Below are 27,296 nucleotides of genomic sequence, written 5' to 3' on the forward strand. Positions count from 1 at the left end.
TGGGCTCTAGTGTGTAACATTATACTGTCATATTTTTGATGCTATAGTTAAAAGTAAGAGACAGTTTCCATTATAAAACTTTTCCCATAGCACGCTTACCCAGAGAAAATCTTTCCAATTCATAGGTTAGAAATTATTGTGGGTAATTTTTTTAAGAACACGAATAAATTTTTGATTGGCTTCCGATAACCTTCTGCATTTATCTAGTCCCATCAGTTGGTTTAAGCTGTATATACAGGATAGGACAGAGTGATAATAATGTACATGCAAAGAAATCGTAATTTAAAAACAAAAACTTGAGATTTGAAACCCCGACAACTTACTTGTCCTTATCCAGTTAGGGGTATGTGAATTGATTTCAGCTATAGCCTGTTCTGAGCAGCAGCAGAAAATGGAAATGGGCATAAATATGAAGTCCAGAACAATCCAGGAAGCTTGAAATATCAGTGATATATCACAGTGGATCTCACAAAGATGTACCTTAGCTCTGGCTTTGACCCTTGGACCTCAGTGGGCAAAGATGCCTGGAAATCTGATCTGTCCTGACAGGGTGAGGCAACCCTCCATGACCTTCCCAAAGCCCCACTGTGTCCACGGCTCAGAGGCCAGCACACTTCACCCTGAACTGTGAGCTTCCTTTAATTGTACACTTCACTTTCATTTTCCCTTAGAGTCCTGGTTTGGGGAACTTCTCTGCCCTGTTCTGAAAACGGGAAACTACTCAAATGTCATCCATAGGGGAATGGTTCAGTAAAATGTGTCACGTCCAAACAGTGGAGGATCTGCTGCCTTTAGAAGAACGGGTTAGATTGATACATAGTGACGGGGAAGGGTCAAAGGTATATGATTAAGTTTTTAAATAGAAAAAAGCAACTCGCTGTAAAAAGTTATAAATTTATATATATATATATATATATATATATATATATATATATATACACATATATATGCTAATAGATGCACCACACTAAACGGTGTATAGTAGCCATCTGCAGGCAGTGTGTGACAAAAGAGGGTAAACTACCAAGAACTTCCATTTCCTGTGTGATAATTTTTGCAGTTTTTAAATTATTAGAACAAGTATAAATTTTGTAAGCAGAAAAAATATTTCTAAAATAATGAAAAAAATATTGATAAAGACTTAAAAGACGTTATATAACAAACATAGTAGGGTACAGCAAGTCTGGTCACATGAGTGAACCATTATAATACCTATGGCTGGAATTTAGAAGTCCATGAACCACTGAAATTGCATGAAAACTTGTATGCAGATTTGTATTTTCTAGAGAGAGACCTCATACCTTTTATCACATTCTTGCAGGGGTCTGAGACCCAGAACAAGGTTAAAAACCATGATGCTTCCAGATACAAAGATAGTTGCTCAATCCCTCCATTTTTGTTATCATCTTATCATGAAACACTTTATTACTAAATTTCATAGCTCCTGCCAAAGGTAAAGTCTATAATCAGCACCAAAGTATAAAATCGTGGTTCTTCCTACTGTATGCACTCGATCTGCGGTGACCTAAATAGGAAGGAAATCTAAAAAAGAGGGGATATATGTATACATATAATTGATTCACTTTGCTGTACTGCAGAAACCAGCACAACATTGTAAAGCAACTGTACTCCAATAAAATAAATAAATATGTAAAATAAAATTTAAAAATCGTGGTTCTTAGTCTCTTCCCTTATTTAAAGGGCCTCCTAATGCCTTAAAAGCAGTTCTAAGAGCAGGACAAAAAGTCACACCCCACTGATTAAATGTAATAATGCCATTTTCAGCCATATGCACAGACCTAGAGGTTGTCATACTGAGTGAAGTACGTCAGACAGAGAAAGAGAAATATCATGTCATATGGCTTACGGGCAGAATCTTAAAAAAAATGATACAAATGAACATATTTACAGAATAGAAACAGACTCACAGACTTACAGAACGAACATATGGTTTCTGGGAGGAAGAGTGGTGGAGAGGGATTGTTAGGGAGTTTGGGATTGACATGTACAGGCTGCTGTATTTAAAATGGATAACCAACAGGGAACTACTGTATAGCACAGGGAACTCTGCTCAATATTCTGTAATAACCTAACTGGGAAAAGAATTTGAAAAAGAATAAATACATGTATATGTATAACTGAATCACTTTGTTGTACACCTGAAACTAACACAACACTGTTAATCACCTATACTCCAATATAAAATAAAAAGTCACACCAGGCTGGTCTTGGGAGAAGAAAACTTCTAACAGGAACTGAAACCCTGCAATCATTCAGAGCTTGAGGACAGTTATCCAAGGCACAAATAGCCCTGTTTTCTCCACAGAGATGAGAGATTTGTAAAATGGTGGGTGGGGGAAAGGGGTGTAGGGATTCAAGGGGAGAAAGACATGGTTGCATCTGAATTAAGGGGGCCCCATTGGGTGGGTGGGATTAATTTGATCAGTTAAATAAGATTTCATGCAACATCATTTTGTCAGCCTTAAACTGAAAGAGGCTTTCATTATAAATGAACATTAAAATATGCAGCAAAATTATTGTTGCTATGATCTCTATTAGTACTGCCTGAATTAGAGTTAGAATTTATCTAAAAACTGGGCTTCTGGTGACCTTTGTGAAGCTGACTACCCCCAAGTCCCTAGGAATTACATGAGTCCACAAACTGTTTCACCACCTCTACCTCGATTCCACTGACAGTCTCCAGAACCAGGTACAGTACAGAGTTTGATAAACCTTAAGATCAAATGTGGATCAATAACAATTTGTAATTTAAGTGAGAAGCCATGGGTTATACCTGCACTGGCAAAATGAGTAGCATTTATTGGTGAAAATTAGGAATAATACTCTACTTTCCAAATGTGTTTTCCAGGGGGTTTATCACTGTCAAAATAAGCCAACTGCGGATTTAGTATGCAATTAAAGTGTCAAATATCCCAGAATGCTAGTGCTGACATTACCTGACTACGAAGGTTTTACAGGCAAAGAAATTGAAGGGGTTCACATAATCCACCAAAGGCCATCGCTAAACACCATCACCTAACTATACTGATATCTGCCATATACAAAACATAGAAACAGGCACTGTACAAAACAGAAATGGACTCTCCAGGAGTTTTACAGTTTAGCTCGAAAAAGAAGATACAGTTAGTGAAGACAAGGAATTTATAACAAAATGCCCAAATGATGATAGGTAAAGATAATTCCATACTATTGGAATGAAAAGACATAGAGAAAGCACGTCTACAGGAGGGATGAGGATGAACCTCATGAAGAAGGAAGGGTTTAAACTAAATCTTAAAGGAGTTAGATATTGATGGTCAAAGTACAGTATGGGTAGGTCTACAGAATATGGCAACATCGTGGCCAAAGGTTGGAAATGGAAACACAAGACTGGGCTGACAAGAGAGTGAGAGAAGTAAAATGATTAAACGAGTCAGGTTGAATGGACTAATTTGGATAAGGAGACAAATAAGCCTGAAAATTTTATAAAATAATAATCAACATGTTCTTAGTATATTTAAAGCACTTTAGGGCTTCCCTGGTGGCGCAGTGGTTGAGAGTCCGCCTGCCGATGCAGGGGACACGGCTTCGTGCCCCGGTCCGGGAAGATCCCACATGCCGCGAAGCCGCTGGGCCCGTGAGCCATGGCCGCTGAGGCTGCGCGTCTGGAGCCTGTGCTCCGCAACGGGAGAGGCCACAACAGTGAGAGGCACGCGTACCGCAAAAAAAAAAAAAAAAAAAAAAAAAAAAAAAAAGCACTTTAAATGCATTAGTTCATCAAATCCTCACATGAAGTAAATATCTTCAGTCTATAATTAAGGAAACTATGGCACAGAAAAATTAACTGGCTCACCTTTATTTCACCCAGTTAGTAAATGGTGGAGTCAGGATTCAAAGCCAGGCCAATCTAACTCAGAACCTGGGCTCAGAATCCCCATCTGACTCAAGAGTGGGAGGTCCTCAAAGGCCGGGCTAAAAATTCTGGGCTTCAGTATCAGGTGTAAAAATTGGGAGCTGGGTATCTCATAACCCTCGTATAATGCTTACAAGCATGGTTCATCACTACTCTACAAGCATTGCTTTACGTGATGATTTTTCCAACAATGTTAACTGAAAGTAACAAGTATTTATTGACCAGTCCCTTGACTGTAGTGCTGAGTTAGATATTATAGAGTTCTTCTTCCAGACTTTATTGGGAGAATCGGTTGTATCAGTATTCCGTCCCCATACTTGGCGCTTTTAGTCCCCAGGATTTAATTTTACCTGTTCTTCACCCACCACTTCTGCTAGAAATACAAATCATGACCATAAACACAATAATGTGTGTTTATTTTCAAATGCTCCCTGACATGTATAATCTTCCTGCAAGGAGAGCCACTCTTGTCAAATAATACATCCGTCCCTTAAAAACTGATTTCTCCATCTTAGGTTCATGTCTTAAAAGTCAGTTGGGTTCTTCAGTTACAGATGTACAGGACGTAACATCTGGACCCTCCTAGGGGGCAGGGGTGAACTCTTCCTCTGTTATACCCACAGTAGCCAAATGACTTCTTCTCCCACTGAGGAAAACCACAGAAAACTGTCTGCTAATGATTTACTGCCCAACCCCTAGCCCACAAATCAAAGAATTGGGATGAGTGAGAAATAAGGAAGAATGGCAGCCAGTGGCTATGAGATGGGGAGTGAGTGTTTCAGTTTATTTTCTTAAGCCAATTAATGATGAAGCAGCGTGGAGGGAAAGAAAGACACAACATGGCTGAGAAAGACTTTTTTTCCAGATAAATGGCCAGATATCAGATTCTGTAATAAGTACTTCCACCTATCAAAACACACACACACAGTAACTTTGGGGAGGAGGAGGAAGATATAGATCTTAAAAATACAAGGTAATATCCAGGAAGCCTTGTGGATATCGTAAAATGTTGGAACTTTGAAGGACCTTTGGAAATCATCTAATCCAGACATTGCAAAAACCAGGGTCCATGAACTATATACATGACAGACAGAGGTGTTTGGTTGGGCCTGCAGAATGTTGTTTGTTGTTGTTTAAATTGAGTCAACATTTTAAAGTAGAGAAAAATTCACAGAATAATCCAGATATGTAGCTTCTCTTAAAAATGGAAGACCTACAGGTATTTTGGTTTTTTACAATCCGAAGGCTTGTGGGAACCATGCCTCAAGCAAGCCTATCAGTGCTGTTTTTCCAACAGCATTTGCTTACTTCATGTCTCTGTGTTGCATTTGAGTAATGCTCATTGTTTTTCAAACTTTTCATATTATTACATTTGTTATGGTGATCTGTGATCAGTGATCTTTGATGTTACTATTGTCATTGTTTTGGGGTGCCACAAACCGCACCCATGTAACACAGGGAACTTAATAAATGTGTGTTCTGGTTCACCAAAAAAAAAGGAAGACCTAGCGGCACTGGGAGCCCTTTCCCAAATGGCGGAAGCAAGCTGGGGCAGCTTAAGAGAAGTCTTGAAGGCCCAGCTTTTGCCACAGCCCTACCACTGCCCCTTGTTCTGGAGTACAAAGGCTGGGCGCCAAAATTTTCAATAAAAATAAGAGAGCTAGTGTGCATACCACCTTGCCTCACTCATTTGTCGTACCTGCCAACTTTGAGTTTACAAGCTCTGCTCTAGTCCAATCCTCTCATTTAGAGAAGAGCAACTCAGCTAGAGTAGTAAAGTGACTTACAAAACTCAGTGCCTTAAGAGTAAAATTTTCATACACAAGGGCTCCTGACAAACGGAGGATACGCACAACTGAATTTAGGCTGCGTACATGCACCTGGGGAGCAAAGCTGACATCTCAGTCACTTTATTCACACAGTGCCCCTTCCCTCCCCCAAAAAAGGGCAAAGGAAGATTCTCAAGCTTTCAGAATAAATGTACTGCGTAGTTTGGCTTGGTGTAGACAGTTTTGATGTGCCCAAATTTTAGATATGACGCCCATTTATCCTGAGGGTGTGATTTATGAGGGGACATACAAACTGCTTACTATATACATGCAAATACTTCTAAAACTGAGACTGCATAGAAACAGAACGGGGAGGAGGGGAGGATGTCTAAAAACTCCTCTTCAGAAAATGTAACTGATCTATCAGAAGGGAAGTGACTGAGATTTACTGAATGACAGCTTGTGACTGAGGTATGATGGGTACATTTACTCCGTTTAACCCTTACAGCAGCCCAAGAAAGTGGTACTGTAACTTTTACTTTACAAGGAAAGATCCTGGAGCTCAGAGTCATTCAATAGCTTGAAGATGACCTGGCTATTCAGTCAGGGACCACACCCAGATGCAGTCTCTGATGAGCACACGGGTAATGTTCATGACCAGGAAACGTGGCTCATTGCTGCTCACCAATTATTTGTTTCCTAAGCCTGCCCATCGCCAAAGCCCACCAAGGGCTATGTACAAAGACTTTCATAAATGTCACACTTGGAACAACCTTAACTTACAAAATCAATTCCTTTACGCAGGTTCTTGAACAGGTTAAGAAAGCTTTGGTCCTTCCTATTATACAGCCAGCGAGGCCTAGGCAGGTGTGACTGCAAGAATTAATAAAAGTCGCCTCTCTAAATAAGATTTCTCCTTTAGAATTGTTTCAAAAGTTAGTAGTCAAGGATTTAGCTGAGTACACAAGCCAAGAGCAGCACATTTGCGGATGGATAAGAATAATAACTAAAATCAAAGTAAGAAGTAACTCAAGAACGAGAGCTTTTGAAGAGTCAGGAATTTGATTAAAATTCACTTGCTTTTTTTTTTCTATAATGAAACAGTTCTTTAACCACAAAACAGCTTTTATAATAATGCAGAAGAGTACGGTTCCAAGTAAAACACTCCCCCCATTTTAATCATGGCTATTATTTTTGAAAATGAAAATGGCTGAGGTCATTGTAATCTATTTTAGGGTTTGCATGGGTTGGTGGTATTTTTTTCTTGGCTTTGAGATCTCCATGTTACCAGCTAAATGTTATAGGTTTTGCTATGTGCCCTTTCAAATCCCATTCTTTTTAATAATGTTGTCCTTTATCCACATAAATTAGAGTGAATTCTACTTCCTTTCCTAACAACTCCAGATGGGGTCCACACTTTAAAGAGGACCAGAACTTGCGTTTTCTTTTTAATTAAGTGTGTACTTCTTAGAACAAGTATGTTCCCATCTGAATAAAAATGCTGTGGATGTTCAAATGCTGAGAGATTAGTAAAAACGTAGGATTCGTGTGGTCCATTTCAAAACCATACTGAAATATTAGGATAACACATGTGTATCTACCCCTTCCAACTTACAAAGGCAGACAAAGATAGATGAATAAAAATGCCCAGAAACAAAACTCCATCTGGGCAGAGTTCCACACCTGCCAATGCTTATGGAGTGCAGAAGCCTACAGATAGCCATTTAGGACACATCAGTGAAGCTCTCTGTCCTGTAGGACCCAGCAGGCAACATTATCAAATATCTAAAGACAGTACAGTTACACAGTCAAGCCTCCCTTTGGATGTGATTAATATTGCACTGACTTTCTGAACTTAGCTTGGTTTTTTAACATAATTCACTACCACATCACACAGAACAGCCCAAGATCCTCTAAATAGCACCTACTCAGCCACACGTAAGAGAATGTCTTTGCAAAACACACATGTTGTTCAGGTCTGCCTATTAAAATGCCTTACGCTCTGTTTGTTTGTTTATTTTTTTAAAAATCAACTTGCAAGGCCAATGTAATAAGATGCTGTAGCTTTTATGGAAGAGGTGAAATAATTTTAAACACAGACACACAATGAGTTTATTTATTTAGAAACTTGTTAAATAGAGTCTGGGAATTCAAATATTCAATGTTGACATTGTACAGAACTGGCCAGAAGCCAGAACCCAGTCTCCAGAGGGACCCATTGGACAAGGAATTCAGGCCTTTCTCTCCTCCCACTTGAGCTAAATAGGTAGAGGCCATTAGTTATACCCACAGCAATATCTGAACCGCACTCAAATAAGCTGCCCTAGCCAGGGCACTTCAAAGGAGGGTAAGTGTGTTTAGCTTTTTAGTGCTGAACTGGAGCAATATGTCACACTTTTGAAAGAGTTTTGTAAACAGTTTCTTCCTTATGTAGAAACGTCTCTGAAGTTTCTTGTATGGCATGTAAGCAAAGGTAATTAACAAGGATTACACTTTTTTCATTTACTGGGGGAAAAAATATAATACCCATCTGTGTGCAAACTGGGGATCTGGAAGAAGAAACATGCTGTTTCTCTCTTCCTTTCTCCCCTCTCGTGTTTTGTTCCATTTGTTTGTCTCATTTTTATCCTCTTCCTCACACTTCTTCTCACTACCCAGCCAATTTCCTTGAGAACTCCCTGGTAAACTCAGAAGGCCAGAAGAGTGGGAAGGGGAAAATCTAATTTTAGAAAGAGGACCTTGGCAAATGGAGTGGGAAGGGAACTAATGATTCATACTGGGCCACCCAGCCGAAAAGAAAAGCAGACTCCACAGATCTTTGTAGAAAGGGCCTAGAGCCTCGCTTCCAGCCCAGGAAGGGTTAACCACCTCTCCAGAAAAATGTGCCTGGCGTCCTTAAAGTGTGGCTGTCTCCTCCTGCCCCATCTCCCCACTAGCCCCTCTCTTCCCTGCCCGGTGGGCTAGGAAGGGGCCTGCCCTGCCAGGAAGAGTGAATGAGTGTGTGCCCCCCCTCCACACTTGATGTTCCTGAACCCCTGAGCTGTGAGTGTGTGTGAGGGCGCATGTGTTCCTGTGCTGTACACGGTCAATGCAAACCCGGCTCCGAGGGAAGCAGCGCGCCAGGCGTGCAGCACCTCTGAGGATGAAGAGGCAAGAAGCTTTCTGGGTTGAGCTTGGGAGCCAGGAGCCCAGCAGCTGGAGGAGGGAGGTGTGGGGAGGCCTGGGGGAGCACTGCCTCCCTGCTCTCTAGGGCCTCCCCAGCTCCACCCCCAGGCCCCATCACATCGGGTTCTGATGGGAGGGGTGGGAGGGTGTACCCAGCTCTTGGGAATAGGGTTCTGCCAGGCCCTGAGTACCTTGGGAACAGGGTAAGAGCCATTGGCCAGAAGATGACAAGTCAAGTTTCCCCACTTCAGGGCCCGCTTCCAGCAGAGGCAAAACGAAGGAGGTGTGGGGAGAGAGGAGCCTGGGCCAGGCGTGCAGAGGGCAACAAGTCGGTGCTCTCTTGCCCTCCTTTTCCCTACTTGTCCGGGGGGACGGAGCCGGGAGTCCCCAGCTGTGTGGCCTTCCTACCCCAGGCAACTTCTGCAGCCTCGGATAACCTGGCCCCAACTCGGAGAAATGAAATAAAATAAACTCCCAAACGACAAGATGTTTAAAGAAAAACTGCTTAGAATTATTACCATCAACTTTTAAAAAAGAAGAAGAAAGTAAAAATGTCATGGAATGACGCGTTCATTTCTATTCGATTAGTGTCCTACGTGTTGAATGTCTGCGGAGGAGGCCGCGCCCCGGGCAGTAAGGAGAGGACTCTGCTCAGAAAGCCTGCGAGCTGGGCTCCCCCCGCAAAAGACACAATCACGCACACTTATACACACACCGCCACGCGCATCGTCACCCAGACCTGCGACTCCTCAGCCCCTACAAATAAAAACCTGAAAAAGGAGCCTTTTATTCCAGGCTTCCTGCCCCTGTAGCTAATGAACCGTCCCCTTCCACAGTGTTGACGATGAGTGTGAGGGGGAAATGAAAAGCGTTGTTAACCTTCCCCTAAACACAGATTTTTTTTTTTTTTTAGCGAAACACATCAAAATGCTGCAGGAAGACTGCGCTCCAAGTGCCAAATGCAATAAAGAAGTCCTAAGCCAGGGTAATGGTCAAGTAATGGCAAATTAACCGCCTTCCTAAAAGGGGCCTCTGCCTCCGTAGGGCAAACGCTTTTTCCCTCCTCAAAAGCAGTCTGAAGTAAACAAATAAAATACGTGTTTTAAACAAAGCTCTGTGTTTTCATCTGAGTTATTTTAAGGATGAAGGAAAACGCAAGCAGTTGGGCATAGGGGCAGTGGAGGCTGGAACCTGGGCTTGCGGTTCCTTTACTATCTTAGGTATTGGGCTGCTAAGGTGAGGAATTAAAGCGCGAGCGGAAGGGTCGTCATCTACCTTACCTACTTCAGAGCCTCTTTTTAAACAGAGATCAAGTGTACAAGAAACAAGTGCCCCCCCCCCTTCCCGCCTTGCCGGGGTCTTGCTAATCGCATCGCCTTCTGGGTCTTTACGAGACTTCTGCGGGCCCGGTAGCTAAGGCGGAGGGGGGTTATTCGTTGCAACTCGTTCACTGCTGTGATTGAAACCCTGCCGGGTGTCACTTTAGGGAAGTGGGGTTCCTTCGGTGTTTCGGGCCCTAGACATGCTGGGCAGATCCAGCTTCACTTCTTTCCCATCACCAGAAGAAAACAGTTGCAACTGGCATCTCTGGCACGGCCCAGGTGCTGTCCTTGCCGCCCAAGAAAACGGCTGGGAAGCCTCACGGCGCTGCCAGAGCCTGCTTGGCTTTAGTTTTCTTTTCTTAAAGGTGGGAATAAAGGCCAAGGGCTTTAGACAGTACAAATGTCAATCTTCTTGCTTTTCCCTTCTTTATTTTTTTAATGAAATGGTTTATTCCTCCCAAATGATTTGCAACCAATTTATCGGTTTTAACTATTGTGTAAAAAAAAAAAAAAAAAAAAAACAAGCCCTGTAAGTTGGGAAGTAGGCTGTGCATTCAGTCTGAGTTTAACTTCAGCGGGTACTTTCAGGGTCTGTGGTCCCTAGTTTGGGTTCATGGAATGCTGTACCACAGCCAAGATCGCGACAGGACTTGGCCACCAAAGAAATTTACAAAACACAAAAAGAATAACAATCTATCAAGAAAACGACTGTTTCTAAGTGATTTGATTCCATTGCAATGTTTACTTTTGCAACAAGAAAGGTGGTTTTGTTTTTTAAAGTATGCTGGTCACACTGCCTCTTCCTAACCCAGAGAAAGAAAGAAACCGGTGCAGACACAGCCACAAAGTTTTCGTTAGATTCACAGCAGGGGTAACCGACTGTCTCCGCCATGCGCTAGGAAACTCACGCACTACGCTGGGGAAGGAAATAGCGCTTTAAAATACAAAAAAATCCTTAGTTTTAATATGATTTCCTTTATTACCCAGACTGCAACTGAAGAATTGCATAAAGCAGCGCTCCTGTCTGAGAAAGGGAGCCGCGGCGGCAACAGCTGGAGCAGCGAGCGAGAACCTGAGGCTTAGCAAGAAAAGTTTGTAAGAGTTCGCATCTAGTTATCAGAAAGCCGCAGCAGCATCCTTAGAAACACCAGAGACAAAATAAACGGGTCTCCCTCTGGATGAATGACAAGTATCATCAGATCGGGAACCGGGCTCGGTTTCTGGATGTTGAGTGGCCTGTGCGTGCGGGAATGTTTTAATACGGCAGCGTACAACTTGGTAATTAAAATAGTCGGAAAAGTTGCCCAAGAAATTCGAAGGGTTTTGTGTTCTGCTTTCACTTCGGCGGATACCAGGCAATGAGGCGCGCGAAGCGTTCGGCTTTCATTTCACAACTTAGGCAGCGTTGAAATCGGCTCTCCCACCCCCGTCTCGTCCCCCCAACCACACACACATACACACACACACACACACACACACACACACGCCTAACCTTCAGTCGGAATTGAAGCCCCCAGGCCTCCGAGCATATGTACATTTATTCCTCCTCAGATGAAAATAAAGACATCGGCCCCATTAAACGCAAACAGGAAAAATAGAAGTTCCACTGGCGCGCTTTGACACTATCCAAGCTAAGTGAAATGAACAATATCCGAAAGAGAATTAGATGAACTGATGACCCAAAGAGCCCTATACATAGGTTGATCCCTGAGACCAGAGCGAAAGGAAACGTATTTGGGCATGAGGGAGTGCTTGGGTGAGGACTGGAAGAAGCACTGGAAAGACGCCTAGGATGACAGCATCTCGCGGGGCTAGACCGCGGACGCTTACCGCCAAAGAAACCGAGCCCGCCGAGGTGCCTCTGCCTGCCGCGCGGCTGTGGCGGGGACACCAAAGGCGGGAAGGCGCGGGGCGTACTTGGCTTTAATACGCAGGGGTGGGAGAGACTGGGGATTTCACTTGAGGGACGCATCCCACCCCACCACCCCATCTCTACTTTCTCTGGTCCACAAGCAAAACAATTAGAGTTCTGTTTTCAGCGAGGGGAAGAGCGAACGGCGGCCTTTGCTTTTCCGAGGCTGCTCCAGCCCCGCGTGCTGACACCTTGAGGAGGAGCGCTTTGGACTGCTCCAGATTGCTCCAGTTCTCGGCACCGCTGGGTACCCTTAGACTCGAGGTAGAAGCATTTGGACAAACCCAGTCCCGTCGCCTACAGTCCCGGCTGAGGCTCTAGCTTTCTCGGACAGTGTCGGCTCGGCGGGCAAGGCCGGGCAAAGTCACCCAACACTTCTGCGAGAAGAGTGGGGGATGGGCGTACCGTCGCCCCCGCCCCGAACTCAATAGCCCTTGTCCCGCGTGACGAAGGCCGCTCCACGCCGGGCAGGCAGGGGGCGCCGGGGAGGGTTAGTGACCCGAGACGTCCAGAAGTAGCGCGGGAGGCTCCGCCGTACCCTCTCCGCGGCCCAGTGTCCCTGCAGCCCGCCCCCTGGGGGTCACTCGGCGCCCAGCCAGCCTGGAGCTCGCGGGCCGGAGCGCGCCCTTTCGGCCTCCTTCTCCTCGGCGGCTGTCGCCGCTGGCTGTGCGCCCTCCACTCCTGGCTCTCCAGGCGCTCGCGGGGCCTCTTCTCTCCCCACCTGCCCGCAGCTCTGCTGAGCCGGTAGCTCGGCTCTGCCCGTGCCCTCCCCACCCCACCCCCACCAGACTACAGCCTCCACCCTCGTCTCCCCCACTCCCCACCCCAGTCCTCCCGCCTCGCCGCGCACGCCTGAGTGCACGGCCGAGCGCACAGCGCCCACTACCGCAACTGCCGCTCGGCGCAGCCCGCCAGCCCGCGCAACTTCCAGCGGCCGCCTCGTAACTTTTCCCAACTCCACCACTGATGCCCGCCGCCGCCGCCGCCGCCACTGAGGCTCCCTGCGAGCCTGCCACCCACCCCAAACCCCAGAAACAAACCCAGACGCGAAAAGCCTCCTCTCCCCAGCCCGCCCCCCACCCCATTCCCCGCTCCCCCTCCCACACCCGGGACTAGCTGGTTGGCCAGAGGCAACTCTCCTCCGCCTGGGGGGAAGGAGAGGGGAGGGGGAGACTCTCGCGTCTCCTCTCCCCCACCCCCCCACCCCACCCCACCCCACCCCACCCCACCCCACCCCTTCCCGCTCGCTCTCGCGCTCTCTCCTCCCTCCCACCCAGGTCTTTGCTGCCCCCACCCCGCCCCCACACCGGGGTTGCCACAGCTGGTCCGTGCACGGGGTTTGAGGGCTGCCCCGGCTCCTCTGGCGCCCAAACAAGGAGCGAGAGATCGGGCGGCCGGCGCGGAGGCTGAGACCGGCAGGTTGCTGGGTCTGCTCTGCGCCTGCCCTCCGCCCGGGGCTCCGGCGCGAGAGGCAGCCCCGCGCTCCCTCCCGGAGCGCTGTAGACAGATATGCAAGATGGCAGAGGAGGGTGAAAGCCAATAGAAAAGGGATATTGCACCTACTTGTGGCCAGTTTCCTTGCCCTGCCTTTGGATCTCATGCTGTGCCCAGTCCTGCAGCCGCTGGTGTGTGGTTGGGTTTTTTTTTTCTTGGATCTTTTCCTTCTTTTGCTCTCCCTCTCGCTCCCTCCCTCTCCTCTCTCTCTCTCTCTCTCTCTTTCTCTCTCTCTCTCTCTCTCTCTCTCTCTCTCTCTCTCACACACACACACACACACACTTACACACACTCACTCTCTGTCTTTCCCTCTTTCACTCTCTCTCCCTCCCTCTCTCCCTTTCTCTCAATCCACACTCGCTATCTCTCCAGCATTGTCAGTTTGGACACCTTCGCACATGCGCGCTAGACGCCCCTCCAACATCTCAACGCCGCCAAAAAAAGTTTGGAGCGATTTATCACTTTGATTTGGAGATCTTGTCAGATGGCAATCGCCGAGGAGGCGGAGAAAGGGAGCCACGGGGAGGGCGGCGGGGGGCGGGGAGCGAGCACAGGGAGTCGGAGGGGAGCAGACACCTCGCCCAAAAAAAAAAAAAAAAAGAAATGAAAAGACTAGGGCAAATGATTGATTTCGTGTTGGAATCACCAGTAAGCTTGTATTATTAGTATTATTGTTTATCCCAACATAAAGTGCAGGAAATTTTCTATACCGTCCTTGGGGAAAAGCAAGAAGTGGGGGGAGGGGAGAGGACATTTAAAATCTTTCCCACACTAAAGAACTAGAAGGACCGGACTCTCGGCGAGCGATCCAGGAGAAAGTGAGAATCATCCTGAACTTCGGGAAATCTGCTGCCGCTGTTACTGCTACTGAAGCTATTGCGGCTTCTGCTTTCAGAGTTGAAAGCAGAATAAACGTTTCTTCCTTGACTTTAGGTGTAATGCCAACGTTTTCTGCCATCCTTGTAACATATCAGTTGGTCTATTCTCACCAAGTAGTGATGATCACCCTTGATTCCCAGGTCCCGGAAAGCTTGGGCATTTGACATCCAAGACCTTCTGCCTTCCCTGAGGTCGGCTGTCACCTTCCGGCCTCCCCCACCGCTGCCCCCGTCGCCTCCTGCTGCAGCTCAGCCTGCCTGCAATTTCACTCACTCGCTTAAACCCACGACCTCCCGGGTCACAAGAAGGAGGAGGTGGGGGAGAAATCCCCCCACACCTCTTAAAAAATACATTGTTGAAATTTGCTTTAATTACAGGATTTACCAAAGAAGTGGGCACGCAGAAATGGGGACCTCTTAAAGGAGCTAGCTGTGTTCAAGGTATGAATCAATCTCAAATATGTATGGATTTTCTCTTGGTACAACCTCCTTGCACTAAACAATTTCGTTCAGTGCCTTCCATGAGCTATTTATGTCTCCATTAATATCTGTTGCAAACCCTGTCAGACACCATAAAAGAAAATTACAATCTTTTTGTCTCTGTGCTGCAACGATACATCCTTGATGTTCAAGTTAAAGGAAAGAGAAAAGAATATCAGGTCCTGGGCGAGAGTTTGGCAAAGGCAGAGTAGGGGAAGGAAGATAACTGAGAAGGCTCAGTTGTACCTGTTGTCATTTATTGTCAAAACTAGGACTGGAGATGTGAATGAACAAATAGCAAGGGTCAACCCCAAAGAGTATTATCCATCAATGGCTTGCAGGAAATTAAAATTCGAAAGATTCACCCTGCCAGGGATACCCATCAACTTCTCTTTCTCCAGAGCTGTGTAATTCCAGGGGCATTTAGCTGTAAGATACAGGTCCCTGGAAAATCAAGCTACAGGTCCCAAGGGAGACAGATGTGTCATGTTGAAATGTGAGGAAGGGAAGTGGGGAGGCAGAGAAGGGTAAAGGAAGGAATTATACAGAGTAGGAGTAAAACAGCTTCCAAAAGAGAAGGCTCTGGTGCCCAAACACACGGGCACAAGAGAACTCTATCATCCCTTCTGGACTAAAGAGGCAAGTTGGGGGTTCGGGATGTTTCCAGTCCTTCTACAATTTCTATTGCCCTGTACATACAGGTGTTGTGCTTATACATTCAGCTGGTGCAAAAGCACCAGGCACTTCAGCACTCTGGATGTAGATGCCCAGGGTCTGTGATTGTGAGTTCACTGGCTTCCCTCAGTTTAGATGAAGGAGTGCCTTCCCTGCGACCAGTAAATGTCCTCGGTGGAAAAAGAGAAATGGGGCTTGAGAGCTTTCACCAAAGGGAGTAAAATCTCTAGGGAGAGAAACGCACTAGACTGGCCGTCAAGAAGTTCAGAGAAACTGCTTCTGATCAATTTAAGGGACTCTCTGGGGACCCTCACCTAGGCCAGAGGACAGAGGGGCAGCCCGAAGGATCAAGCCCCTCCCAGCTATCAGAACCTAAAGGTCCTTGGCCTTCAGGAGGGGAGGTGGAGTCCACTAAGGACCAAAGGGCGCCCTGGACAGGAGGAGGCTCTGCCTGGGACGTTTCATTTCACCTTCTCACTCCGGGGGGGATGGGGGGGCTGAAAAAAAATAAAAGCAGTTACCACCTTCCCCTCCACTTTTCTACTTGATTCCTTTCATCTCATCCCCAGGGGGTCTATATCCGGGTCCCACTGCAGAGAGGAGGTTAAGAGGAGGGACGGGGAATTTCCTAGGAAATGAAGGTACCATGTAATCAAACCCAAGATTAAATACAAGACCCACACGTGAAGCTGCGATGGTTGTTTCGGCTGAGAAATTATAAACCACGTGGCGGGTCAGGGGGTGAGATGGGGGCTGTGAGGAGAACTGGGTGGGATATGGAAAACTAAAGAAAATCAAAGCTGATGCCCCCAACTTCAAAGATCTCCGTCGTTGAAGCTTTTCTAGAGGGTATGGGGTGGGGGGAGTGAGGCGCGGCTGGAGCACCCTCCCCTTCTGGTTTTTAAAATCCCTGGGGTCGCGGTCGCTTCAGCGAAAGGGTCTTTTGCCTGGTCTTTACAAGAGTTTCCGGACACGAGCGAATCCAACATATTCTAACCGAAATAATAAACACAAACTCCTCTGTGCCCTCGGGCCAAAGCATTGTGAAAAGATAAGGCATCATTCTTTTTGTTGTTGTTGTTGAACAAAAGTATTCACGAAATCGTCATTTTTATTTTCAAACCTGAAAGCTGGGTTTCTTTTCTTTTCTTTTCTTTCTTTCTTTCTTTCTTTCATTCTTTCTTTCTCTCTCTCTCTTTCATGTGCTTTCTGCCCTAAGTGAGTGTTAATAAAAGAACTAACGTGCTAGTTCAAGTGTGTTTAACCTGATGGAGCAAACGCCCAGCAGCAGCGGACTGCGCTCACCGCCTGCAGCGCGGGAACCCCTGCGCGCCAAGCCCGGTGGGTTCCCACTCCCAAGTGCCTGGACCCCGTCAGTTCCACCTGTCCCAAGTCTCAGTCGTGAGACCCAAGCAGGTGACTTTCTGTTCAGCGGCCCCTGGGGTTCCCGACACCCTTTGACGTCCCGTCTAAGCTGTCGCTGGAGCAAGAGAAAAGAGGCCTCCAACAAGTTGGCGGAGCTGCCCTCGCTGCCCGCCCCCACACCGTCCGCCTTTCCCTCTCCTGGTGCAATTCGTTTCCTTAAGGGGCAGTAGCATGTGTCCCACGTTTTCTTGCGTTTCCTCCCACGGAAGCGGGCATCCTGGAAGCAATGCGTCCTTGGAAAGTCGATGAGTTTACGGGCTGTTTGGATTTACTTGTTTTACTACTGTCATTTTTTTTCTTTCGGATTTTTTTTTCTTTTTTTAAAAGCAGAAGCGGAGCACTCGAGATGGGAGTTGGAAGAAAGATGGGTCGTTGAAGAAGAGAACAGGACAAGTATACCTTTTTTTCCAACTATATTTCTCTAATTAATGCTAGAAACAGCAAAGAACCGATTTTCAATACATTACATGCAACAGGAAATTTTCCTTTCCTCGCACCATGATTGAACCAGCCCCACAGTATCTTTGGAAGAAAGTTTGAATTCTTTAAGGAGGTATTTTTTGGCCTATTGTCTTTGTGCAGTGAACTTTACATCTTGCTATTCAATCACAACCTATATTCTCTTGGCTACCAGCAAGATTAATTTAATCATTGTAATGCAATTATTAATACTGTTTACCCAACGCGGGGTTTCAGTTTGGCTGTTAAGAAATTAAACTCTCGCTGGGTGACCAGAGCTAGGCGGGGGTTTCTTCATGTTGAAATGAAACAGTCCTCTTTATTTAGTCTCAGAGCTCTAGCTATCGGCCATCGGCTCAATTAGCCAAAATGGAAACAATTTTCATTCATTGCAATAACTCACTGTTCTAGAGATCGCTTTCAAAATATACACTTTATTATTATATGCTGACCTCGGTGGCGTGGAGTGGCAATAAAAGAAGGAGGCAGGGAGATCTATCTAGCCCCCTTGGGCTATAATTATTAGAAATTAATTGGGTTCAGGACCCTGGGTAGTCTAGCTAAATTAATAGCTTGTCTAGTGGTTTAAATCCGAATTTTTTGTCCACGGGAGAGAAAGAGAGAGAGTCACAGACATGAAATGCAGACCCAAGGGACGCCTGAGTTTACTTGCAAGACACTCATCTATTAAACAGTGTCCAGAATACATTTGAGTTGGGGAGAGGGGGCCGGAGTAGGAGGGGGCGGGAGCCAGAAGAAAGAAAGGAGCGAGATGGGGAGGGCGGCTACGAGTGAGCTAAAAGGTCTCGAGTTGATTTTATTCGATTTTTCTTGTGTGCATTGTTTTCGGGAGGGGTTGCATTTAGGGGTTAAAATAAAAAATAAAGATCCCGTGTACTCGGAGCTGTCGTGCCGGAGTAAAAGTGAAAAGGGAGCCTTAGGCAAAAGGAAATTACTGCGAGCCCGCGTGACCTTTCAGGGAGGTAATCAATCAAGTGATCAACAGGGATATTTATCATCGCTATATAGGACTACTTCGCCCTGCACGGGCGGGGGTGGGGAGGCGAGAGGAGGGTGGAGAGGCGCGCGCGCACACACACACACACACACACACACACACACACACACAAGTCACAAAAGTTTGGACAAACCCGATAAGCCTCGAGACAGATAACGTAGGTTTTAATAAATGTTAAGACTGTCCCTTTAGCCCGTGAAAAACACAAACTCATACACCCACGCAGGGGAAACGCGCACATCCCCGCTGCAGTGGCTGCGTGAAGGTGTTGACTTGAAATCGTCCGCTGCGCTTTGCCCTGAAAGGGAAGCTCGCGGTGAAATGAGCGCTTCAAGCGCGGACGAGGAGACTGTACTGGGCTGCGCCGGGCGGGCGAGGCGCGGGGCTAGCTTGGTTTCCGTGACCTGCCGGGAAAGGGGCGCAGCCCGCCGTAGGGGGTGCGGGGCGGCGGGATGCCCCTCTCCGCGGCGCTTGGACGCCGGGTCAAAGCATCCAGGCAGCCTCCTCTTCCTGCGAAATCCTCGCGCTGCCCCAGGGGCGCGGCAGGAGAGAGGCGCGCTCGGGGCCAGCCCGCTCCGGCGAGCACGCGCTGCGGGGCTTCGGCGGCCGCGCGTTTTCTGCCCATTTACCTTCTCTACCTTGTAAAACTCGCCGTTTTGTAAATTGCGTTTTCGGTCCCGTATTTCTTAGCAAATCGTTAGATTTCACAATCCTGCTCCCACCCTCTGGTCGTTCAATACCCCCTCCTCAACTTCAGAAAGGTATGTAAGGGAAGCGGGGGAGCGAGGTGGCTGACTTTCAATAATAATGATAATGATATTACATAGTCGACTTAAAATCTACGCCCCCGAGGCCCTCTCCCAGCTCGGGGATTATAATCAGCAGTTCTTTCGAGAGAAGGTCTGGCTGATTACTGGCCCTCGAGGCTGGGAACTGTTTTCCGACGGGTTTATGAAACACAGGTTGGGGTGATGCGCGCCACCTCCCAGGTAGCGAGCCGCAGCTCCCGCGGTGTGGGAATGTGTGGCCGCGCCAGGGCCGCGCTGGTTGGCACCAGATGCGGAGCTCGCGCTCCCCCGCCCGTCGCTCCCGCCGCCCTCTCGGGCTCGGAAAGGCCTCGTCCCGCACAGCCTTAGTCTGCGGCGCCCCCGCCTGGCTTCCCCGGCCGCCGCAGCTCCGGGTGCGCCCGCGGCGTAGGTCTCCAGCTGTGCACAGTAGCCGCCAGGGCGTGGGGGTGGGAAACAGCTGGAGCGCCCCGGGGAAGCGTGTGTTGAGGTGGAAAGAAACCCAGCAAGGAGGATGACGAGGCGATCAAATCCTGGAGCTGCTACTGGTTTAGCATCCGGAGGAGTAGCTTCGGGGGGCACGAATCTCTGTCGGTGGGAACAGGAGCTCCGGAGAGAAAGCGGAGTGCGGGTGTGCGATGCCCGGAAACGTCCGGACGTCCTTGGGTCCCTTCTACTGAACAAAGACTATGCCAGAGAAGTGCTCCTCGAAGTTAAATGTGCATGTAACCCCCCGGGGATCTTGTTTAAAAGCGGATTCTGATTCAGTAAGTCTAGAGTGAGACCTAAGCAGTCTGCATTCCTAACACGCTCCCAGGTGAAGTGGATTCTCCTCCAAGTGTGGCCCGCGACCAGCCACATCAAGCATGACCTGGACTTCAGGAGAACAAAAAGAATCTCATGTGCCAACCCAGACGGACTAAATCAAAATCAGCATCTCAACAGGTGGTTCGCTTGAGCATTGAAGTTGGAGAAGCACTGCTGTAGAATGTGCCTGGCCGGGTTTTCTTTCTCTGGTCTTGGAACATGACACCTCCATGATAACCTCATTTTAAATCCTGCTTTCTGCCTTGGTCACGGGAAAGGGGGGAGTGAATGAACCTATCCCGTTAAAAGCTACAACTCCTCTGGCCCCCGTCTGCCACCAGTGAGGCCGTCCCGGACCTTGGTCTGATTGACAGCCCCCTCCAATTCCCTCTCACCCCCCTGTATTTTGCTGTCAAGTGTATGACATGTATTTCTCCCTCCTTAGATTAGAGTTCTTTGTTTACACGTCTTCCTTCCCCTCTCAGCTGTAGGCTTCTTGAAGGAGACCATGCCTATATTCTCTAAGCTTTGTTTTCTCACTACAGCATGGAGTCATTCCTTTACCCTTGGGATTAGTGTATAAAAATGTTTTGTGAACTGTAAAGCTGAAGCAACTGTTAACCTCTTTCTCTCAACTCCCCCTTCCATAGACCAGCACAATGCTTTACATCACTAGGCACTTAGTCTGTTGTTGTCTCTCTCTGGAAGGTGCTTGAACTCACACATCCGATATCCTGAACCAAGAATTTAGCCAAATTTGAAGCTCTTTGTATAAACACTTGAGTTCTAGTTTTCTCTTCTATAGAATGCTCTAGAGAAAAGGTTCTTAATCTGGGAGAAAAGGAATTCAGAAGACTGTGTAACATCTTCATAGTCTAATTTTGTGACTAAGAGAGTTGGTCCTGAAGCCTGGAAATCTCCGCATTCTAAGTGGTCAGTAGCTGAAGACTGAGATGTTTAAGATGTTTAAAAGCTAGATTTTGTAAAATAAAATTAAGTGAGCCCTTTTCAGGGTCTGCAAAAAAGACAAATACCACCAAAGATCCTGGAACTTTTTTGGAAGCCATGGTTACCAATGTTAGGAAAAGATGGCAGTATTCAGATTTGGGGGCTGTTATAAGTTAGACAAACTCTGGGAGAGCAAAATAGAGTTCCAAGACCTTAAGAATCAAACCTTTGGAGGTTCAAATCCCAGTCCTACCTTTACCAGCTCTGTAACATTAGGTAAGTTACTGAATGTCTCTGAGTCCCCATTTTCTCCTCTGTATGACGGGGATAATTATGTATATCTTACAAAATTATTGCAAAGATTAAAGATAATATATACAGGGGCTTCCCTGGCAGCACAGTGGTTAAGAATCCGCCTGCCAATGCAGGGAACATGGGTTCAAGCCCTGGTCCGGGAAGATCCCACATGCCACGGAGCAACTAAGCCCGTGCACCACAACTACTGAGCCTCCGCTCTAAAGCCCGCAAGCCACAACTACTGAGCGCGTGTGCTACAACTACTGAAGCCCTCACGCCTAGACCCTGTGCTCCGCAACAAGAGAAGCCACCACAATGAGAAGCCCGCACACTGCAACAAAGAGTAGCCTCTACGAACAGCAACTAGAGAAAGCCCACACACAGGAACAAAGACCCAACACAGCCAAAAATAAATAAATAAATAATATTTTTAATTATGAAAAAAAAGATAATGTATACCAAGTGCTTAGTATTTAGTGCCGGCTACATAGTAGAAATTTAACAAATGGAGCTATTCAGAGCTCCAAGCTCTAACATTTGTAATTTGGCACAATGAAAAGGCTTATAATGTGTGTGCGTGTGTGTGTGTGTGTGTGTGTGTGTGTGTGTGTATGTCAGGGATCTTGGACACTGCCCTTCCCTTTCCCATCTGTAATGAGATTTTTTTTTTCTTTTCTCAGCAGACTGTCCCCTCAAATAGCTGAAGCCTGAGACATTTGATATATATAAAACTGGCTGCTGCAACTAGATCTTAACACTGCAGTTTGAACGGGTACCAGTGTGTGTGTGTGGTTGGATTTTTAGCTACATATTTTTAAGGGATTCTTGTGTACTTGCACCTGCTCTCTATATGAATCAGGGTTATACCCCGGTCATCCCAAACAGACAGAGTCCTGACCTTGTGCCAGACAGCCTGAGGCAACAGGACCTGGGCCACATGATGAGGGCCCCTGAGAGTCACTGACAGAAACATTGCTTCTCCCTTAGCCATGTGATTGCAAGTCTTTCAGGACAATACATACAAAGTCATCATTTGAAGATGTCTAGTGTGTCTATGTTACCATAGTCTCTCCCTGTGAGATGGAAGCCACACAGATGATTCAAATAGAGAGTGGGTTTTAATGGGATTAGTAAGTGCTTTCTCTTTTTTAAAAAAGTTTTTTGTTTACTTGATTTTTTTGTTTGTTTAGTGTTTTTCAATTTTGGTTTTCATGAATCTAGCTGTTACCCTTACTTTCAATACATGAAACTATTGATTAAGTCTAGATCCCTGCCAGGAAGTAAAAGATCTGTGAAATTTACATACGCAGTACTTTAAAATTCTTTACTCAAACCAATGATTATGGTTGACATGAGAAAATATAGACATCATCAAAGTACATTAATTTACTTAATGTATTAATGTACTTTTAAACTTATAGATATAGCAGATTTTCCACATCTTTTTAAAGCACAAACTATAGGACCCATGCTGAAACAGCTTATAAAGGAGACTGCCATGTAACAAGATCCTCGGTACTCAGTAACTTAATTCCCTTGACTTGGGTCCAAGGCAGTCCTGGTTACCCTCAAACTCAGCTATAGAGTGAACTCCTTTAGCCATGACAGAGTGTGATACAGGTGTGCCCTGCTCTATGAAAAGCCACATCACAATGTGATTATTCGCTCCATGCTATTTTATTAAATAATGAGTTCCCATGGGACATTTAAAATATGATTTGACTTACAAAAATTTGATTTATACTCACTTTTCCCAGAAACATACCTATGGAGGTAAAGCTCTGTTTTTTTAAACGATGATGCATGTTCTTTAGCAAATGTTTTATAAGCAGTCCATTTTCAAAGGTGAAGACAAGGAAGCATACCACAGTTCTGAGACTAGGAAAGAAAGAATTTCTGTACAGAAAATCAATTGTACACAGAAGAAGCTAGAAACCGATCTGTTTAATTATCTATTTTGAGGCCTCATGTAGATGTACTGGAAGTCTGACACGTGATAGGATTTGGTCTTGAAATGTTTCTGAAAATACAATGCTCTTGTACTAGGTTTTAAGAGAAAAATTTCCAAATCAACTCTATAAACACTCTTGAAAATACTTTTCAAAACTGGGGAAGAATTTTCTGTTGCATAGAGAAACTGAAGGGTAATTCTGAAATTGGTCTGAGCTTATTCCCATTTGGGAGTAATAGTCTATAGGTTAAAATATCACCATCCGTCTCATATCCATGTTTTCACCTAACTAATTGGCATTGAACTCAAATTCTGAAACTGGATACGTCGAACACATCAGGACATTTGGCATTGTTAAGGGCTCTGGAAGACATCTTCTATTGTAGCTGCTATGAATGCACCAATGCAAAGAAGCCAAGATGGTAAATACTATTTTGATGCATTTTTTTCTGTTGTGTTATGTTATGCTGAGATTTTCACAACAGTTGTGTTGAAATCTCTACAGAAGCAACAATCATGCAGGTTTCTTCACCACACAATCTGGTGCCTGGTGCCTCTTGTGTCCCTCCCCCATCACCCCACCCCCGGAAGGGACAACATGTAGTCATGGAGCATGGGCTCCTTAGCCCCAGGGACCACCTTTCCTAATCCCCCCTACACACCACTGCCTAATTAATCTTCCTATAGCACAGTTCTGAAAATATCATTCTACTACTCAGAATCTTCAAGATCCCTTAGTTATTATTTTCAAGATAAAACCCCAAATTTTGCCTCTCATTCAAAGGTATTCTAGATAGAGGAAACAACAAGAGAGATGGGAAAACATGAGGTATGCACCAGAAGTGTTAAGAATTTTATTCTGCCTGAGTTACGGGATTCAAGAAGAGAACTTTACAGGTTTGGAAAGATAGGTTGGGCACGTGCCATGGAGGGCTTATAATGAAAAGCAAAAATTGGAGGCTTTGTCTTGAAAATAATTGAATGATCTTGAAGATTCCGATTAAGGGGGTGGCATTATAAAAATTGTGCCTTAGGAAGATTAAGCAGGCAGTGGTATGGGAGAGATTACACTTCCTCTTCACATGTTCTGTCTACCTATCTTTTGAGATCCAAGACAAACATCACCTCCTCCAGTAAACGTTGATATAGTTCTCTGAACTGAAAGCAGTCTCTTCCCATCACCAACCTCCTTTGGCACCCTTTCATTACATGTTGGTTTTGCCTGTACCTCTATGATCTCTCTCAATACACTGTAAATTCCTTGAGGGGTATTTGTATCCAACTTTTCTTGTCCTCCATTGTTAAAGTACATCTTGCTAAGAACTAGCGGCCCTTTCTAAATGTAATGATTTTTGTTTTTCAACAATTTTAGAAAAAGTTCAGCAATTACTATTTTAAATACTGCCACTCCTTCAGTCTCTCAACTTGTTCTTTCTTGCTCTCTGATTAGACACTTTTGTGCTATCTTCCATGTTTCTTTGCCTTACTTTCTTAAATTCTCTTTATCTCTCTGTGCTTAATTCTGAATAATTTCCTCAGTTCTATATTCAAGTTCTTTAATTCTCTCTTTAGCTGTGTCTAATTAGCTATTTAACCTGTCGTTATTTTTTCCATCTCAATTATCTTTTAAATTTCTATCATTTATATGGGTTCTCTCCAAATATGTGCCCATTATCTTTTCACACTGCCTTGTTGTCTTCTTATTTTCAATCTCAAGGTTAAGTTTTTAAACATTTTAAGTATAATTTCTTTTATCTGAAGTTTCTGGAGATCTAATACTGCTGTTTGCTGTATCTACTCACCTTTGCTCAGATAAATTGTTTTCCTATATTTTAGAATTTTAGATTGTTAGTTCACCTTCAGCAAGACTTCATCTGTGGGAATCATGTTTAAAATTACTTGAAGTCTTATCTTTCCAGAAATAAGACTGTTTATATTTGCTTTATCAGATACCCCAGGGGTATAATCAATTTTAAAATTTATTTACCAGCCTGGGGTTTTCCAAACCATAGAGGAAGTGTAATTAGAACCAGAGACATAAGTGATAGTGGGCTTGTTGGGAAGAATTGTCAGGGGAGACTTTTTTCTTTTAAACCCAGAGGCAAGATGAGACAGAAACTTCCTTGATTTTCTAGACCAGACTTTCTAGAGTGGTATAGCGGTATAACTCTCTGAGTGGTATAACTCTGTGGTATAACTCTCTGAGACTCAGCTTCATGTACAGGTATCAGTTCTAACTCCCCAACTTATGTTGGATAGAACTTTATGTCCTGATTCCATGAAGGTTTTGAAACTTAAGCCCTGAGTTCTCAAAGTTATTGGCTCCCCATCCCCCAACACAGACTGCCAGAATTTTATTCACTCTTATGTTCAGCCCCAAAGATTTCCCTTCCTTTCTTTCAAGAACATTTATTAGTTATTAAGCCAAAAGCTTCAGTGATTTAGGAAGGGAGGAATTGCAGATTATTTAGTCCATAAAAATACTGGAATGTCTAGACTTGAAAATACTTGTGGTGGTTTGCTGTTAGTGAATTTTAGTTTTAATATCTTTTCTCGAATTCTCCTTTTCAAAAGAAATTTCTGGGTCCCCAAACAAATGTAGAGCCAAAACATCACTTATAATTAGAATAATTAGAATCACAAAAACAGCCTTTACACATGTTTTTGATCAGTCTAAAATCTCTCTTACCACCTTCTTTATCTGGCCATCGAAATCATGTTCACCCTTCAAATGTCATCTCCGATTCAGCCTTCTTTCTAATGCTTTCATAATTATAGTAATAATAATTACAAAACAGTAACAACCATTTCTTAAGCGATTACTCTGTGTTAAGCAGTACACTGACTCTGCATATGTCATCTTACTTTTCTAAAAAACCCTATGACATTTTTAACCTCGTTGTTCGAGTGAAGACACTGATGTTCCTAAAAGTTAAGTGACTTGTTCAAGGTGACCTAGCTAGAATTAGGTTGAACCACATGAAATTGCTGATACTCAACTGTTTTTTAGCCCACAGTGCCCCCCTCCAAAAAGCATTTTTACATGGTTCAATCTAAGAAAGGGGGAAGGTAGGATTCAAATTCAGGTCTGACTAATTTCTAATTTCATTTTATTCCCCCTGGACAGCACAGCGTCTCTACTATACTAACTCCTTCCTCTAGGCTACTGCAGCTCTCATACCATCTGTCTTGATTCACTTTCCTTACTTGACCTTCAGTTACAATAATGTACTTTCATCTGTCTTCTCCAGTGAATGTAAACTCCTTAAGGGCTGTGCCTTCGCTTTCTATCCCCAGTGCTTAGCACAGTACTTGGTATATTACAAGTCTTCAATATTTTTTTATTTAAATAAACTAAACGGGTATTCAAGCATTGGTCCGTATTTGTGTGCAGTTGATTTGCTTCTGAGCTTTTCCCTTTCTCTCATTTTCTCTTAGTGGAAGTTTTAAAATATTGTCCCCGATTTTTTGACACTCTTTCCATCAAGAGGTGGTGTCTGTGTCTCCTTTCCATGAACCTAGGCAGGCCTGTGACTGCTTCAACCAACAGAGGAGAACAGAAGTGCGTTCCAAGGCTGAACTGTAACAGCCCATACAGCATCTGCCCAGGTGTCTTGGAACATTTGCTCTCTGAAAGCTCTCAGGTGGGTGCTCTACCTCAGAATCCAGTGGCCACACTGTGAGAAACACAATCCACATACGTTCTCCGCCCAACAGTCCCAGCTGAGATAAGCCTTTGACTTACCCCAGCCCAGGTGCCGGGCAAGTGAGTAAGTCCCCAGATGATTCCAGCCCCCAGCTGTTTGGGTCGCCTCCAGGCATTTGGGTCTTACCAGCTGAGGTCCAGATACTGTGAAGCAGAGACAAGCCATCCCTCTCCGTCCCACCTGAATTCCTAACCCACACACTCAGTGAACATAATAAAATAATTATTACTCCACACCACTACATTTGGGGTGGTTTGTTGTACAGCAGTAAATAACTAGAGCATTGCCTTC

General features: G+C 45.2%; 1 protein-coding gene and 1 long non-coding RNA gene across 7 annotated transcripts in view; one reads left to right on the forward strand and one right to left on the reverse strand.

The window, feature by feature from the left end:
- The window catches only part of MECOM (MDS1 and EVI1 complex locus), a 569,001-nt gene extending 555,085 nt beyond the window's left edge, over nt 1-13,916 (reverse strand). For 3 of the 6 annotated variants that reach the window (XM_033855447.2, XM_033855445.2, XM_033855446.2), the window contains exon 1: nt 13,645-13,910. In XM_033855447.2, coding sequence (XP_033711338.1) covers nt 13,645-13,681 — 37 coding nt within the window. In that variant the 5' untranslated portion in view covers nt 13,682-13,910. Of the gene's footprint in view, nt 1-13,644 lie in introns of all 6 variants that reach the window. The other 3 variants (XM_033855448.2, XM_033855444.2, XM_033855454.2) reach the window with 3 other exon arrangements.
- Nucleotides 13,374-18,204, forward strand: LOC141278552 (uncharacterized). The gene is made up of 3 exons (XR_012331377.1): nt 13,374-13,706; nt 14,832-14,894; nt 17,364-18,204. It is a non-coding gene; the product is annotated as an uncharacterized lncRNA (long non-coding RNA).
- Nucleotides 18,205-27,296: the final 9,092 nt, after the last annotated feature.

The sequence above is a fragment of the Tursiops truncatus genome, chromosome 4, assembly GCF_011762595.2.
Source record: "Tursiops truncatus isolate mTurTru1 chromosome 4, mTurTru1.mat.Y, whole genome shotgun sequence".
In the NCBI taxonomy this organism is placed as follows: domain Eukaryota; kingdom Metazoa; phylum Chordata; class Mammalia; order Artiodactyla; family Delphinidae; genus Tursiops; species Tursiops truncatus.